Source organism: Otolemur garnettii, unplaced genomic scaffold (assembly GCF_000181295.1).
Source record: "Otolemur garnettii isolate 467f Iridium unplaced genomic scaffold, OtoGar3 scaffold00103, whole genome shotgun sequence".
NCBI classification, from domain to species: domain Eukaryota; kingdom Metazoa; phylum Chordata; class Mammalia; order Primates; family Galagidae; genus Otolemur; species Otolemur garnettii.
In genome coordinates this window covers 868,426-886,283 of record NW_003852498.1, presented here as the reverse complement: position 1 = coordinate 886,283, position 17,858 = coordinate 868,426, and the positions used below count along the sequence as shown (strand labels likewise).

The following is a 17,858-nucleotide window of genomic DNA, read 5'->3' as shown; positions in this document are numbered from 1 at the left end:
TGAAAACCGTTTCAGTATCTTTTTGTTTTAACTCAATCAAGATTTTCTATCAGGACGTCACATGCAGCTTATTTGGGGACTGTTTTGCTTATCTGTGGTTTGGATATTGGAAAAAGCCTGCAGGGACCTTTTCTTTTGCTCACTGGCTTTTCTTAGTGTTTGTGTATTTAATGTATGGGCCAAGATAACTCCTCTTTTTTCAATGTGTGGTAGAAAAGAAAAAGATTGGACCCCTCTGTAGGATGCAAGAGAGATTATAGAACCAATAAGAGCTATAAATTTTATTTAAGCAATTGCATTATATCTAGAATTGAAGGAAAGAGGCAGGCTTTCATTTTTGATGGCCCTTGATCGTATTTTACTGTGGGAACTTTCAAAATAATGCATGAGGTGGTTCATGATGGGGTGGATTATTTGGTCGTTATTATGGAATCTTTCGGTTGGCATATGTTGGCTTATGTAATAACTTGCCTTTTTCTCTTTCAGCTGTCCCATTTCCTCCAAGTCATCGGCTTACAGCAAAGGAAGTGTTTGATAATGATGGAAAACCACGTGTGGATATCTTAAAGGCACATCTCATGAAGGAAGGCAGGCTGGAAGAGAGTGTTGCACTGAGAATAATCACAGAGGGTGCCTCGATTCTTCGACAGGAAAAAAACTTGCTGGATATTGATGCACCAGTCACAGGTAAGTCCTGAGGATGGAGACCACCTACTCGTGTGTATACTTTGTTATTTTGTAACATCAAGTCAAAAGTCCTAGCTACTAATGAGTCTTTAGATACCTCACTCATGATAATCTTTTTTTTTTCCCCTCATAATCTTTTACTGTTGAATTCATACATTAAAGATCTAAGAACATTTTATATATACACAAATATTTCTATTTTCATGTGTTTAATATATATGACATTGTGATATTCCAAAAGGTAGTGCCCAACTTGGAGGTGGTGATTTCTCTGGTGATGCTTTACTTAAGAAGTGATCTTGTTTGTCAGTAAATACACTTCCTGACATAACGAGCCTGGGCTATTTATTGGTAAAGATTAGTTAGACAAAGTGTCATAATACTGCCACAGTGACAGGAAAGCAGGGTTTCTCCAGGTGTGATCCCCAGGCTAGCATTGCCATCATCGTCACCTAGAAACCTGTTAAAATGTAAATTCCAATTCTCTGCTCCAGAAAGACTGGGTCTGACTGTCTGGGGTAAGGCTCAACACCATGCAGTTTATCGAGTCCCCTGGGGAATTCTGATTCACTTGAGAGTTTGAGAAACACTAGACTTTAGGAAGAAGTTCATCTCCTCTCCTTCATGTAGCATTTTGTGCCTAGAAAGTGAAACTTTGCTCTCCCAGTGTTTTGGTTGTGTTAATTCTCAGGGTCAGATACATGTCTTGCTTAAGTGCGCCTCTCTTGGGCCATAAAAATTAAGTCTTGCCTGAAAAATTTTATATACGTGTACCCTTTGTGGAGTTTGCTGAAGTGGTGCATTTTCACTTTTAGAGAAGCAAAAAATGTTTATTTTCTTTTCAAATATATATTATCATTTTGGTGTAGAAAAACCTTGAGACATAGAATAGTGCCTTTTTGGAAATAAAGGGACATTTAAGTATATTTGCATTGGTTCTTTTATAATTATTGGTCTTCAAGTATATATTTGAATGTGATTGTTAAAAGAAAGATAGTTCTCTTGAACTATCAGACTATACCTTCCTTGATCAAAATGACCCTAATGATTTCTAGTCCAAAGACATTACATTACTTACAACTTAATTTCAGCTGATGATACGATCTTTCTGGTTTGTAATTCAAAAAAACACAATAACTTGTGGTTAGGGTCAGGCAGAGGGTGGAATTGGCTCCGGGGGTATGAAGCTGCTGTCAAACCAGTGGAGACTGAATCAAACTATAGACTAAGTTACCGACCAGTGACTTCTAGCACGGAATTCAGCATTAAGTATAGCAGATAGGAAAAGTTAGACAAATATTTTGTATTCGTATACAAAGCCACTGTGCTCTTCCTCTCTAGTACTTCCCTCTTCCTTTTTACTAATAAAAATGTCTCCCTCTCAGATGTTTAGAGAAGAGTTATGCTAACATCTGCCATAGTTTGCCCTCATTCAAGAAAAACTTAGGAATTAGTGACTTAGTTATTGGAAATCTGTATATTCTCTCATTCCTTTAACACTTTAATGTTTCATTGAACAAAGCTTCTACCTTCAAATGTTTATAAAACAATAAATAATTTAGGATTTTATATTGAATAATTGAAGATTCAGCATGCTTTATTTGGGAGAAGACAGAAGGACCAGGACGCTGCCTGGATCCCTGCCTGCATCTGTCCCTCTGGAGAGAGAGATAAGCAGTGCGCACGTCTCCTCATGGGGTGTGGATGAGGCATATGAATTTAGAGAGGAGAGCCAGCCCTCCCCAGGGGAGCGGAGATGAAGTTTATCTGTAGGCTGGGTAAGAAGTGTGGCGTCAGCATCTGCCTCCTGTGAGGTCTGCAGCAAGTTCCCACTCATGGGGGAAAAAGAGCAGGTGTTTCCCACGGTGAGAGAGGGAGCAAGAAAGAGGAGGGAGGGAGGGGCAGGCTCTTTTCACAGTCAGCGGTTGTGAGAACTTACTCCAACCCATGTATGAGGTATCCCACCCTTGTGACCCAAACATCCCTGATTATGAGGTATCCCACCCTTGTGACCCAGACATCCCCGAGTAAGCCCCACCTCCAATATCGAAAATCACATTTCACCAGGAGATTAGAAGGGGACAGTTATCCAAACGATATTAGATCCCAACTGAAATAAGGGAGGCATGAAGCAAGCTCTGCTTTTTTCTTTGTGTTGACTTGCCTAATAACAATAACTGTTGCAGAGATTTAAGTTGAAGAATTTATTTCTGTGTTGGAAGTATTCCATAAAGAAAAGTATTTTCCCTCTTGACTTTTTCTGAAAATTAAGTTAAACTTCTCTTTCTTTCCTCATGAACATACAACGAAATATTTTTAGAAATAAGGTAAATATCAACATGGGAACTCATTTGAGTAATTTAATTTAACAACCATTTATGGGGCGTTTCCTTAGTTCAGATGATAGGGATTAGACACAGGTGACTAAGACCTGTGTTCTGCCCTCCAAGAGTTCAGCATATACCAGGAAAAACGAAATAGGATATTTAACCAAAGATTAGTACACCTGTTGATTAAATTAAAGGATATAATCTAGATTTATTCAAGCAAATGAGAGAATGTCCAAGTGGATATAGCTAATTGAAAGCCAGAAGATTTTCCTATCTTCTAAGTGGCTACTGTTTCCCTCACAGTGCCCATTGATTATTCTCTTCCGTCTTTGAGTTCAACCATTAAATAGCTGGAGTCCTGTTTGTCCTCAATATGCATTGAGAACTTACTTCAGAAGGCTAGGACTACAGATGATAAAACGTGCATACTGAAGACACTGTTACTTTTTGTAAAGTATCAAGGCGTGTTCTTTGAGGTTTGCTGTGAGAAAAGAGGGTTTCGAACAGTGGTTCTAAATGTCGCGACCCTTTAATACAGTTCCTCATGTTGTGGTGACCCCCAACCATAAAATTATTTTTGTTGCTACTTCATAACTGTAATTTTGTTACTGTTATGAATTGTAATGTAAATATCTGATATGCAGAAAATATCTGATGTATTTTCATTGTTACAAAGGGGTCTAGACCCACAGGTTGAGACCCACTGGTTTAGAAGTTTATGAGAGGTGGGGTGGGGAGAGTGAGACTGAGGTTGGAAGGTCAGCTTCAGATACTTGCCCTTCATAGGCAGCATTCTGATACTGTTCTGTACACAGTGAAGGGTTGAGGGGATCTTTGCATAGGGGAGTTACATGATCAGGTTTGTGGCTAGACTGGCATCCTAGTTGAGGAGGGTGGAGTTGGGAGGCATTTGTTGATAAGAAGCTTTTATATTTGTCCCAGGGAGCTCTGATGCTGGTGGACTTGGTCAGGGTACAGGGATTAAATCTAATTTGTATTACAGGGCCTTTAAAAATGTGATTTCTAAACTTGATTTTTCAACATCTGATTAGTTTAGTGTTTAAAAAAAAAAATCAGTATCTCCTAAAGATTTCTTTAGTGTGAAATGGTTTACTCATGGATCCAGTTGACTACATTTCTCCTTGCAGTTCTCTCATATTTTCCTGTTTTCCCTTTGACTTACCAGAGAACATTCTGCTCATTTGTAAAGCAAAAGAGACCAGGAGCTTAGGTTTTGAATAGAGTGATTTAGAACTCATTTTCTGCTCTCTGGGCGGGAGAGGTCAGCATTAGCTGGGCAAACTGCTAATCTCTCTGGTTTGTCTGTTTCCTGCAGTGGGGGATTTGTCCCAGGGGCAGCAAAGGATTCCCTCAGTGGCTGGGCCTGCCATTTAGCATGTCAGGCAGTTGCCAGGAGAACCCTCTGGCTTTGTTCCTGGATGTGAGAGTGGACCGGTGGCCAAGTTTAAGGTCATGGCATTCCTTCCCTTACAGCAGCTGACGTCAATTAGGAGAACTCCCTCTGCCTGCACTCTGGGGAGAGCTAAGTGGGGTTAGGAAGCCAGTGTCTTCTGGGGCCTGAAAGATCAGTGTTTATTCTCCTCATACTATCATTTGTCACTGTGAAGCAGCATGGCTTCAGTTTATAAGGGGATAAAATATTACTTCAGGGGCATTTTGCCCACTTGTGATTTCAGTGGCCAAATAAAATCCTTAGGCCTGCCCTGCAGCCATAGGCCTGTTCTGGTATCTGACCCGCTGCTGGCAAGTCAGCACATTTCAGTCCCAGCCTGTGGCAGCAGCACGTTATTTTGATGCCCTTACACTCCCTAATTTGGGCCCTTGATTTTTTTTTTTTTTTAGACACAGTTTCATTTTATTGCCTTCAGTAGAGAGCTGTAGCATCACAGCTCACTGCAAACTCTTGAGCTCATGTGATTCTCCTGCCTCGCCCTCCCTAGTAGCTGGGACTATGGGTGCCCACTGTAACACCTGGCTGTTTTTGGGTTGCAGGTGTCATTGTTGTTTAGCAGGCCCAGGCTGGGCCCAAACCTGCCAGGCTTGGTGTCTGTGGCCAGTGCCTTACCCACTGAGCTGCAGGCGCTGCCTTTTAAATTGTTTTAAGATAGCATCTCTCTCTGTTGTCCATGCTAGAGTGCTGTGGCCTCAGCCTAGTTCACAGCCACCTCAAATGCTTGGGCACAAGCAATCCTCGCGCCTTGTTGTGCTTTTTATTCTGAATTCAGGCAATTGATTTGATGATTTATTTATTTATTCATTCATTCATTTACTCATTTATGTATTTAGCCAGAGTCTCTGCTCTGTCACCCAGCCTAGATTTCCATGGCACTGGCCTAATTCACAGCAACCTCAAACTCTTGGGTTCAAGGGATATTCCTATTCTGGCTTCCCTAGTAGCTGGAACTATGGGCACCCACCACAGTGCCTGGGTAATTTATCTATTTCTAGTAGAGAAGGGGGTCTTGCTCTTGCTCAGTTTGGTCTCTAACTGTTGAGCTCAAGTGCTCATTCTGCCTTGGCCTCCCATAGGGCTAATATTACAGGCATGAGTCACCAGGCAAGCCTGGGCCCTTGATTAAATAAAGAAAAAGAGAGATGACAAAAGGTAACTACATGAGAGTCCAAGTCATTTTCACTGATCTGTTCACGTTGTTCTTCTTGTGATGTCACTCTTGCAAACTCATTTTACAAATAAGGAAAGGGAGACTCAGAAAGTTGAAGTCTATGTTTCTAACCTTGAACATGGATCAGGTCACTTGGAGGGCTGCATAAGACACGGATGGCTGAGTCCCACCTCCAGAGTGTCTGATTTAGTAGGTTTGGAATAGGGATTGAGAATTTGAAGATCTCAAATTCTGACAAGTTCCCAAGGGCTGATGACGCTCTTGTTCCTGTACCACACTGAAGACTTAAGAACTTAAGAGAGGTATCATAGCTGGTATGCTGAAGCCCTTGCTTTAATCAGGCATCAATCTACATAACTCATGCTTAGCTACTTTATATGTCATATACACTATTCTACCTCCATCTTACATGTTCGAAGTCACGTGCTTTCTATTCATTTGGTAGAATTTGTTCCCTCTCATTACTGAAGACAATATATGAAGAATGTTGACGCTAAAGCGACGCTAAATGCTTAATCTTATTAAGCATTAAGAAATAGAAGGAATACATGATTTTAGCTATTGATTATAATTTATTATATTTTAAATAAAAATACAGTAACACAAAGGGGCAACACAAAACAACAATGCTTAGTCTATTGGGGGGCATAAAGTTTATGTGTATAGTTGTTGCCAGAAAAAAATTCCTAGTGTTTTTCTTTATGAGCTCTTTGGGAACTTTATAGAAAGCTACTACTGGGACAGTTTATAAAGGAAAAAACGGAACACTGGGGATCAAAAACATCTTAAAATGAGTTGGGTGGTAATGAAGACTATTCTTTTAAGAATAGCTGAGCCATTGTAATTTGGTATTTGTGTGTACAACTCAGCATAAATCCATTAACATTAGTAAACATGTACCACCATTTACAACAAACATTTGGCAGTCCTTACAATTACGTCACAATCACACGAGCAGTTATTTTACTTAAGACAGAGTATTCATACCCTTTTTACTTTCTCATGAGTTGGTACTTTTCACAAATAGCCAAGTGTTTAAGCACTTCTGGTAAGGCGGTGCCTGTAGTTGTTTGCAGAGGAAGGTAAGCACCCCCCAAACTATTCTTAATATCTGAAAATGATTGCTTTTGATATTCATACTCTGAATCTTTTGACAAAGGTTAAAATATATTGAAATCAGTGCCATCATGGCTTTAAGAGAAATGGTGTTTCAAATAACGCTGAAACGCCCCTGGATGAGGAAGAGCATCATGTTCCCAGTGACCAGAAAGAAAAAATTGCCAGTGTTTCCCTTTGTCTACCAGGTCACACCCATGTGTGCACTCTCTTCTCATGCTCCAGTTTCTCACTGAAGTGTTCCTAATAATTGCTCACCTCCATCAATCTTACTCTACTTCTAAGCCTGTGACATCTATGGCAGTAATGGACAGTCTCAAGCACTGGTCATAGACTGATAGTGGTCCATGACGAAGTTTTCACTGGTCCAGAGGGAAAGTGACACTTTCATTTTGTTGAAAATGCTTTCGTTTTGTATATGAAACTATGGTGACAGGAGATGGTAATTTTCATAGATCTAGAGGGACAAATTGGTGAGTTGTTTTGTTGTTGTAAGGTCAACATTTGCTAAGTTGTTTTTTGCCATTCATTATTATACACACTGTACTTTTTAGCTTTTAGTGTTCACACAAACCTACGAAGGAAGCACTGTTGTCAGCTCCATTTTACAAATGAGGAAACAAATCTTGGTGAAATTTTATCTTAACTAAGGTTAACCAGCTAGAAAGTACCAGAACTGGAATTAAAACCCAGGTAGTTCAGCTTGAGTGTCTGTGTCCATTTGATTTGGGAACAGAAGTTAAGAAGGTCCATGAAGTCATTAAAACTGGGGATAATAGTCCAGAATAATTTTTTTGTTTTATCTTATTATTGTTAAATGTGAAACAGGTGAAGACGTGGGTCTTATGTTATGGTTTTATAGACATTCTTCTGTTTCAAAATAATTTTAATGTAAATGAACTGCTATTTGTACATGGTAAATCATAATAATAATATAGTGGAAATACAGTAGAACCGTCAGAGTTGAGCACCTCCTTCAGCTGGCCTGATTTTCATAGACCAGACGTGCATCACCTGTCCTCAATGGAAGTTCACTACATGGACCCCCTCTGTATGCTGACCAGTTTGTTGCAGTCCCTTGAGTGCTCAGCTTACACTCCTGCTGTGCATGGAGCCTCTAGAGCAGAGTGTATCTTTATTTATATGTGTGGGTTTCTTCCCATGTGTCAGTATAATCATTTAAATAACATTTATCTTTTTATTCTGTTTTGTTTTCTGAATTAATTTTCCTGAATTTGTTGATTTCTGTCTTCTTAGTAGAGTATTTTAGACAAATGAGATACCGGATAAATATACGAATCTATTGGAAGAATCTGTGGTTTGATCCGTGGAATAGTAAAGGAAAAATTCTATTAAATTTTGAGGCAGCTGTTTTACAACTACTTAAAATGGCTATGGTGGTATTCAAAATATAATATTTTAAAATATTAACTAAATGCTTTTATGTACACATCATGTGAAAATATATTACCTGAAAGAAAGCCTGAGTCTTTCTCAAGACTGGCTCAGTGTGTGTTTTTGAGGTCAAATAGCTTGTCTTCCTGATTTTGTCTAGCTTACTAGCAGCATCCTTGAGTGAACATTTGCTTCATGAAATAACATAAGAGACCTAAGTCAATCTGTTGGGTGAGTCCTCCTACAAAGTCTAGTGTTTTTTTTCCCTCATGTTAAATTCCCAAAGTTCTGTGTAGCAAACTGTATATACATATATACACGTATTTATACACAGACAAATTCATATTAAGAAGAGGAGGACAAACTGATAACAAATTTTATTTTATGTTACTTTTATCACATGAAAATAACATTTATGGCAAAATGTTTTTCACAAAAATAGGAGGTACTGGGTGGCGCCCGTGGCTCAAAGGAGTAGGGCTCCATCCCCATATACCGGAGGTGGTGGGTTCAAACCCAGCCTCGACCAAGAAAGAAAATGGGAGGTACTGATTATATAGTGGTAGAAAAACCAACAAACTACATCCAGGGGACAAAGCTTGACATGTTTTTACTTTTCAGTTTTTAAAATTCTTTGCTTTTAATTTTTTAAAATTCTTTCTGCTTTTGAACTTTCTTGTTTACACTAAGCAAAGCCCTGTGCAGGAGTGAAATGAGGATTAAGAAAAAGCAAAATTATAGATAAAAATGAAAGAAGCCTAAAATGATTAACCTACTCTTCTTTTTCTTTTATGACCCTTCTTGTAATGAATTATTTATCTTCAGATAAAGTGATGTCAAGATCACCGTTCTATTTATACTTCCTTCCTTTTCAGATTTACATATTTTTGCTATCTTCAAGATAGTATTATTGTTGGTTTCCTTTGGATTTTATGATTTGTGTCAAACATTTTTATGTTAAATAGTCTATTTGGAATTCATGAACCTGATTCTGTTTCAGAAACACAGTCAGCTCTCATGATCTCTAAATGAGCTATCTGATTTAAGATGCCATCTGGTGGTATACGTTTGATACATCTAGTTGTACTTTTAACTGCCATCAGAGTCATAGATCCTTGATACTTATGATGAAGAATATTTTCAAAGTGACATACAAAGACATGTGTTTAGATTTCAGATAAATGATCTGTCAGGTCTTTTTTGTTTTCTCAAAGTTATATACATTTTTTGCTTTGGTTTTCATTAACATAATCTAATTCTTTCTTTAAAATCATTGTAGTCTTGTGCTAAGTTTAAAAACTCACCTTTGTTCACAGAAATTTGTAGATAATCAGTATCCTTTTTAAAATCCCAGTGACTTATGTTTTTCATTTAGTTTTTAAAAGTTAAAATTTGTTTAGGTTTTTGGTTATCATGTGAATAAAAGATTATCAGATAATCATAAATATGGAACAGAAATTATTTGTTTGAAATTCTTCTTCATATTTTAAACATTAAAGGCCAATTCCTTCAAAGGTGGACCTTAGCTTACTATTAACTGCTGCTTTCTTTGCTTTTAAGAGACAAGCTGGTAATATTTATTAAATATACATCAAAGCTAGGTGAAAATTAGAAAATAAATTATGTACATTATTGGTATAAAATAGCCATCTGACTTGAGCATCTGAATTAAATAAATGTTAAAAATACATGAGAAGGGGTTTTAGTCATTAACACAATAATCTGTGACGGGTTAGCTTGGTTTAGTAAGGGCATGGTGGCAGTGAGCCAGTTATAGATTCTCTTTGGTCTGTAGCCTGTTCTGCATTCTCAGATTATACCCAAAACTTCTGGTCTAGCTAGGTTATCTTAAAGAAAAAAGAAAAAGAAACAATAAAGGTGACTAGAGTGAGCAGGGTAAGAAGAGAAAATGTGGTGGAATCCCTTCTGTGCTAACAGCGGTGCAATGAAAACTTTATTTTTGCCCTATCTAGTGTTGTGTTCAGGTCAGACTTGTAATCTTAGATTGTCATTTTACGTCATCCACTTCTTACCTGTGTACCAGTAGGCAAGATATTTCACCTCTTTAAACCTCAGCTTCCTGGTCTCTCTGCAGTGGTGTCAGTGCCATGCCTGTCTTGTAGCTATATAGTGAAATACTATGTGACAGGCAGGACAATCATAGAAAATGGCCAAAGCACGGTTGTCATTTGAGGAGTGCAAGACCAATTTGAAGCGACATTTGGAATTTGGGAAGATTGCAGGAGTACGGCAGCAGTGGAGGCCTGAGTTTGCAACAGAACCTCCAACACTCCTTGCAAGTGGATGCATCCCTAGTAAGTTAGAGATGCACGGTGCTGTGAAACACCACCCCCAGAGGTGTAAGTGGACACTTTGGTCATTGTTGCTCAAGCAGTAGTTCACTGTCATCTTGAGTGTCTGGATGCTGATGGGAACCATTTTGAGCACCTCTTATAATTGCAGAAGTCAAACGTGACTTGTATTCATCTCTTGTTCTTGGTATATATCGACTATTACAATTTTAATGCTTTTTTTCTTTTCTTAAAATGTATATACAAGTTCTTGGCACCTTCTGTATGTAGGCAGGCTTTGCTCTAGAATTCCAGGTCAAAGTGATAATTCCTTGTATTTGATGGCTGAGAATCACTTTGATACAAAAATAGTTTCATTTTAAAACTGGGTGATTAAACTGTTCAAATAACAGTCCATGCAGCTACCAACAGTGTGCATTATCCAGTTTTCACATTTCGAAGTGACGTGTAACTGTAGATTACTTTCTGACATTTAAATCAGAAAAAATGTTACAGGGATATCCGGTGATATTTTTTCCCTACTCCCACTGGCAGCCCTAAACCATTTGGCAATATTTTGTTGTATACCTCTTGTTGGAGCCTTGCAGAATTTCTAGAAAGTGCATGCTTTCTATATAGCAATTTCTTAGTCTGTTTTGAAATGTCGATAAGTCTCTGAGTAAGATAATGCTAGACAAGTATCAGTTCAGTTGGAAAAAAGAAGAAATTGTGGGTTAAAGGATCAAACGTCAAAACAATATAATATTGATTGGCCTCACTTATACTTTTATTCTCTTATACATTATAAAGAAATAGAAATTGTTTTTAGATAGTAGCTAATAGTTGAGGTTTTGTTTTTTTGCAATGAATGAACTCAATAATAACTCTGGGAGATAGATATTCTGTGGCTATACATTTTATATATGAGAAAATTGAAACATGGAACAATTTGGAGAGCTTTCCCTGTGTCATGGACATGGTCAATTCCCAGTCTGGAGGTCTGCTATTGTTATTATTAAAATCCAGGCCATCTGGTTCCAGAGGCCAGTGTCTTGTGAGGCAGGGAGGGTAGCCCATAGATGATTGATTAAAATGTGCTTCAATAGGAAATTTTCTTGATATGCTCAACTAATCATCTAATTAATACCCATGTGTATAATCCTCCTAATTATTTCCTCAACATCACGTGACTTGTAGAAAAGACACGCACGCTATATAAAGTAAAATTTAAAATATGTTAAAGAGCCTGTTAGTGTTTTAAACGTGAACACATAGTTTTTATTTTCTTTTTCTTTCCTCCTCATGACCTTGCTTCTGAAGTTAAGCTTTGGAATTTTAGCTTTGAAGTAGCCGTAAGTGTTAGAGATATTGGAATCATTTTCAAACCTGAAATCCTCCTAATACCTCTCAATGAAAAATCAAACAGCTTACATAATACCTCAGTTCCTGTTGGCCCTCTAGCAAAGGATGAACTCAATGATTTTCCTCTTCTTCCTTGCTCCTCTTTCTCTGAAATGCCCACCAAACAGTATCTGTTGTAAAACACTGATTCAAAATAACAAAATCTTATTATTTACTTCGCAAATTGCTGTCTGATATCATACTTTATTCCTAGCTGGAAGGAAACTGGTATGCAAGTCCTAAATTGTTTTTTACATTGTATTTGATCTATCAAAGAAAACAATTTAAACAGTGGATTTTGGCACAGAACCAAAGAAAATTTCACGATGGTATTTGGCTACCATTTCACAATGCATTTGGGGCCTCGTCTTGGCTTCACCAAGGCATGGCTTCTAATCTTCTGCCTCCTTCCTGCTCCTCCTTTCATTTCTGTGGAACTGCTGATGACTCAGATTCCTGCCTGATGCTGCAGGGCACAGCCATCAGCCTTGTCTCACCCTGGAAAGAGGCCCCTAGTTTAGCCTTTCTCTTCTAATTCCCACCCTAAAGAGTGGTAGTTAGCATGCTTTGGACTCTTCCTATAACCTAACAATGTACTAAAGGTCTCAGGGAGTCTACTGAGCAACCCAGTGGGGTAGGTGATACTGTCATTTCCCCATGGTAAAGAACAGCTCTGTCCTGTAGAAATAGAGTATGAGCCACATACATAATTGAAAATTTCTAAAGAGCCATTTGAAATTTTTATAAGAAACAGGTGAAATTAATTTGAATAATGTATTTTACTTAATTTCACCTATGCAAAACATTATCATCTCAATAGGTAATCAGCATACCATTATTAATAAACAATTTTGCATTCTCCTTTTACTCAGTCTTTGAGTTTTGACATATATTTCATACTTAAGACACGTTCAGTCTCACCATATTTCAGGTGCTTCATAATCACACGCAGCTAGTAGTCACCATACTAGACAGTGCAGTTTGAGATGAAGAAGCTGAAGCTTGGCAAGAAACTTGCTTATGATTAGTGAATCCTGCAGCCTAGAATCAAGTGCAGGTGACTGATTCTGGACCTCAAGCTCTCAGTCAGCACACTGTGCTGATATCTTCCCTCGGTCCACATTCATAGCCCAGAGGCAGAGTCTTCCATGCTTTTCACTGCCCATATCACAGCTAACCAGCATAGCAGAGTCTATTCTCTACCCTATCTCTTTCCGTTTAAATTGAATCTGTGGTATCAGGTTCCTCGTCTTTGATCACTGGGTCCATGGACATAAAATTATAGCCCCTGGAAGTCTTCGGCAGTCATTTGCCTTCTTTTTTCTAACCTAACAACTTTTGCCTTCCCATGACTGTGAGCCCATACCTCTATGATGTGCACTCTTTACTGTTTCCATTTGGCAGAAACCATATTCTATTTCTGATTCTTCTGGTCTGTCCCCATCTGCATACTTTATTTACATTCCCAAATGATTTTGTACAAAGCTACTGTGTTTCATTAAGATATTATTTTTATTATCATTCCATTGCTCAGAAGGCATCTGTGAGCATCCATCCCTCACAAGAGTGATTCTTAAAACAGTATGGAACAAGGTCCTAGGGTGTTTCATAATACACAAGGTATCGGGAAGGGTTGAGCAATGGATATTGGATCAAGAGTGGGGAGGAGCAAAGCAGCACAATAGATTTGATAGAGAAAGTGATCAACTTTCCAGTGTATCTTTCACCCAACCTCAAACAGAACAACTTGGATTAAGGAAGGAGATGCATTGTTTATAATGGAAGCAATACTAACTTTTATAATACGAAACTTTCAGATTCATTTTTTCCCTGAAGTTGCTTTGATGGATGTTTAATCACAGTATTCATTTGATTTTGGAATGTCGGATAGCGTTAAAGAGGATGAAGGATTTTGATAGTTTGCATCAGGGGACATCTTAATACACTGTTCCACAGGATTGAGTTGAGTTTATGCTTCCACTTTTTACCTTTCCTAAGTGGTTCACAAGGCCGCTAGGCTGAAGGCTAAACATGTTACTCCCCTCTCCTTTGTTGCTATGTATGGCTGAGTGACTAAATATTGACTCAGTATTGTTCAATGGGATATGAACAAAAGTGACGTGTGCCACTCCAGATTGTGCAAATAAGAGGATATAATCTCCTCCTTGTTGTCCTGTTCCCTTATTGCCAGTATACTTAGGACGGCAGGAGCTGAAGGTGCCGCCTGAGCCGGGAATCTGAGGTTACATGTTGAATATGGCAGAGCAACAAGGTAGAACCACACTTGGGTCCCAGTTCTACGTGGGAACCCTCCTAGCCCAAGTTGCTTATCTTTGAAAAAATAAACTTTTATCATATGTAATTTATTGTTATATCTGGGTATTTGCTATAAATTTCACAGCCTATATTCTAATAGAAAATCTAAATTCATTAGTATCTCTTGTACAGGTTGTTACCTCCCTGTCCTACCATGGCTACCTTCAATCCCTGCTGTAAACCCTATTTTTTTCCAGAGAGAAGCCAGTATGTTGTTCTCTTACTGAACCTTGATTATATTTGTTTCTCTATCTTGAGGTACATCAGAGAAATTCCATTTACCTGTGCTGTGCCTTCTGTTTTTATTATTTTGTTTCCCCCACAAATGTGAATTCTGTAAATTTCTCAATAGCAGGCTAATGTCCTAGATCCTCTCGAAAGACTTCCTTGACCCCTCAAATAGCAAGGTTTTTCTCTTCCTCTCGTTCTTAGAGCATATTATTACTTAGGTCCATTTACATTAATGTTTATTATGTAGTATCTTGTCTTTCCCAACTATACTGCAAGTTCCTTGAGGAAGATCAGTGTCTCTAAAACTTCTTGAAAGCAGCCTCAGCATCTGTCCCAATGTCTGCCTATATTAGGAAGTTAATGAGTATTTCAGTTAATTTGATTTGATTTGATTCACTAGCAAGGAAATGTTAATTAAATCTTAATCTATCACCTTAAAAGTTGAGAGGTTTTAGAGATACTTTTACACAAATTACATTTTGTAAGGAAAGATTAAGGCTGCTTTCCTTCTTTTCTCAGTTTCATTGACGTACATAGAGAAAGGCACAGCATAGCCCCATGTGATAACTTAAGAGTAAATAGCCACATGTGACATGGTCCAAGCTAAATCTTACCTATTTTCATATGGGTGCTTATAGTCACACTGTTGTCAAATCTTGCTTTATTTTGATTTTGATAGGATTCCTCATGATCACTGTTGTAATTTATAAGAATAGGTTAGATGTTAATATATACACAGGTAGCCTTTTTAAAATGGTATATAGGGAAAGTAGTTTTATTCTGACGGTCGGCCACCCCTTGTTTCAGGTGTATGCTTATTCTGTATCTGTGGTTTTCATTCTGTACCACAGATTTTTGCCAGTTCCCTATTGACCCACAGCTATTTACCAAAAGAGCCAATTCTTGAATCTCAAACAGAACTCACCTGTTGATTATAGGTACTCACTTGGATGACCTTGTACTTCACCCTGCAAACCAATGCGCTTTTGAAAGTAAACAGGGGTGCTATGATAATTATACTACAACTGCACATTTAATCCAGGACTGTCCCAGATGAACCAAGATATTAAGTTATTCTTTAAGTGTCATAAAGTCACCACACAAAGGGAAAATGGGAAATTATTGCTAAATGTACTTTTAGCTACAAACTATTCGTAATACAATTTTACAAAGAGGTGGCCAACATGTAGAGAATATTTTGTAAATATTTGCAAAACTTTGTAATGAATAATTTGTAAATAAAGATACCTTTAGCTACGATTTACCGTATGTACAGTGACTTCATGGGTGATTGTCGGGAAACACTGTAGTCCTGTGCCTTCAAGGCCTCCAGTTTCCACCTCTGCTTCTCATCACCAGACATGACCACACGTTCTTAATATTGGCCAACTGTATAGATAACTTTGGGTACTTTAATCATTGTCCTGTCATTTGCAGATTACTATAAATTTAGGTGAGGATGATCATCATATAAATAATATTTTACATGCAGATTTTGAGTACATTTACGTTTGGAGTAGACATGAGTGATTTTTCAGAAAATAATAGAGTAAAACATTAGAAATCCAGGATTGTGATTATAAAGAGGCCAGATGTCAAAAATTGTAGCAAAACAAAAATGCTAGTTTTGTAATCTATACTTGCAAGAACGTGTGGGACAAATAACATAGACTGACACATGATGATGATTCTGATATTTACAAGTTTTTCATTTATTAGGCATTTTCCCTGAAATAGGAACTTGGCTAGGCACATCCGTTCAATGGCACCTACTTGCTCTTAGCATCAAGTTGCTGAAGTCAGTGCAGTAGCAGTGATGAGACAAGTTAATTCCTTTGCCTCTTGAACCTTCCTGATTATGACAGAGACATCATATAGATTGCTGGGGACAAAGAGGTAGCAGTTTCTTCTGACCACTGTACCCACCTTCTGCAGCCAGGATCATATCTTGAGTGATGCAGTTATGGAGTACAGCACCCTGACTGTCTTGTAATTGGTCACCAAATGAAGTCCAGGAACAATGTAAATGGTTTTAGTAGTGAATATATGACTCTCTTGTTGAGTTGAACTTCTTTAGCCAAGTGATAGTTGCCTTGGGAGGGTGCCCAAAGGTGGCAAACCTTTTCCAAAAAGTAGTGACATTTAGGATGAAATTTAGGCCCAGTTTTGTAGCCCTTTTCTCTAAATAGCTCCCCAGGAAGGGAGATTATCTGTAAGGGTATCTCTGACGTCCCGGACACCTCCTTTGTTTCTTTGGTAAGGGTGAGATGAACTGGAGGGAGTGGGTAATTGTCTTAGAGATATATCAAGAAAGGGAAGAAAATTGTGGAGGATTGAGTATGAAGAAGGGACTTGTAAGATTGGTGAGGTCAAAACACACAGTTGATATGGCCAATAGGATTAGGTGTGGACAAAAAAGAGCCATTGGGAGCTAGCCTGGGGTCACAGAAATAAATATCTGAGACTGACCAAGGAATGCTAGTATTGAGGATGAGGAAAAGATTTTTTAGAGCAATTGATGTGTGCTTGAGATGAATCTGAGAAATTATGAGGGGCAATGGGAACATTTCCATTCACATGGAGGATGTCTGGGGGACCCTTAGCACCTGGAGGGCTTTAAATTAGATTTAGTGATGTCTATGTAAGTGTTATGATAAATGCTCATTCCCAGAAAGGGGCCAGTGATGAAATTATAGACATGACCTTTTTGAGGATAGACTGTAATAGGCTCAAGGGTTGACTCACTACAGGTAATTGAACAGTTAAGAATGGCAGAGGGAAAGAGAGGGAGAGTTTTAGCAAAGCAGGCATTTTGATTAATCAAAGAATTCTGAGAAATGCCAGATGTTCCAACAGACAAGGGAGCACAGTACCAATAGTCTAATAGAAATCAGTAGGAGATACTGTGATGATATCTGTTAGAAAGAATGCATTATTTTAAGAGGCAATAAGATCATGATTTTAAATAACATTTTAAAATGTAAAGGTAAGTTTTTTGGAGTTGATTTCGATTTTTTGTTTAATTAATGAAGGTATAATGGCTAAAGCTGTTAAGTGTTCATAAGTGTTCACTACGTGACAAATAAACACTTGCATATAAAGTAGGATAGAAGCAAGGACATGTTCAGTCCCTGGGTTCTAGATTTCATCATGTCACTGCTGCATTCTGTCTGTACTGGGAATGTTGGAACAGGAAGGCTCTACCACCCAGTAAAAAGATCATTAGCTTTAGAATTGAACAGACATAGATGTAATCCTGCTGTCAAATTATCTAACACACCCCTCATCATTTTCTAATTGGTGCAAATGGTTGTAATAATTTCTATCTTATAGTGTTGTAAGACTTGAGATAACATTTGAAAATCTTTTCACACATAGCCGGTATGTAATAGAAGCTCAGTGAGCAAAAATATTATTTATTGCCATAAAAATTGATGTATATACAT

The 17,858-nt window shown here is 38.1% G+C and overlaps 1 protein-coding gene across 1 annotated transcript in view; it reads left to right on the top strand.

The window, feature by feature from the left end:
• Nucleotides 1-490: 490 nt before the first annotated feature.
• Nucleotides 491-17,858, top strand: part of PPP3CA (protein phosphatase 3 catalytic subunit alpha) — a 145,646-nt gene continuing 128,278 nt past the window's right edge. The window contains exon 1 of the mRNA XM_012809289.2: nt 491-687. Coding sequence (XP_012664743.1) covers nt 579-687 — 109 coding nt within the window. The 5' untranslated portion in view covers nt 491-578. The remainder of the gene's footprint in view (nt 688-17,858) is intronic.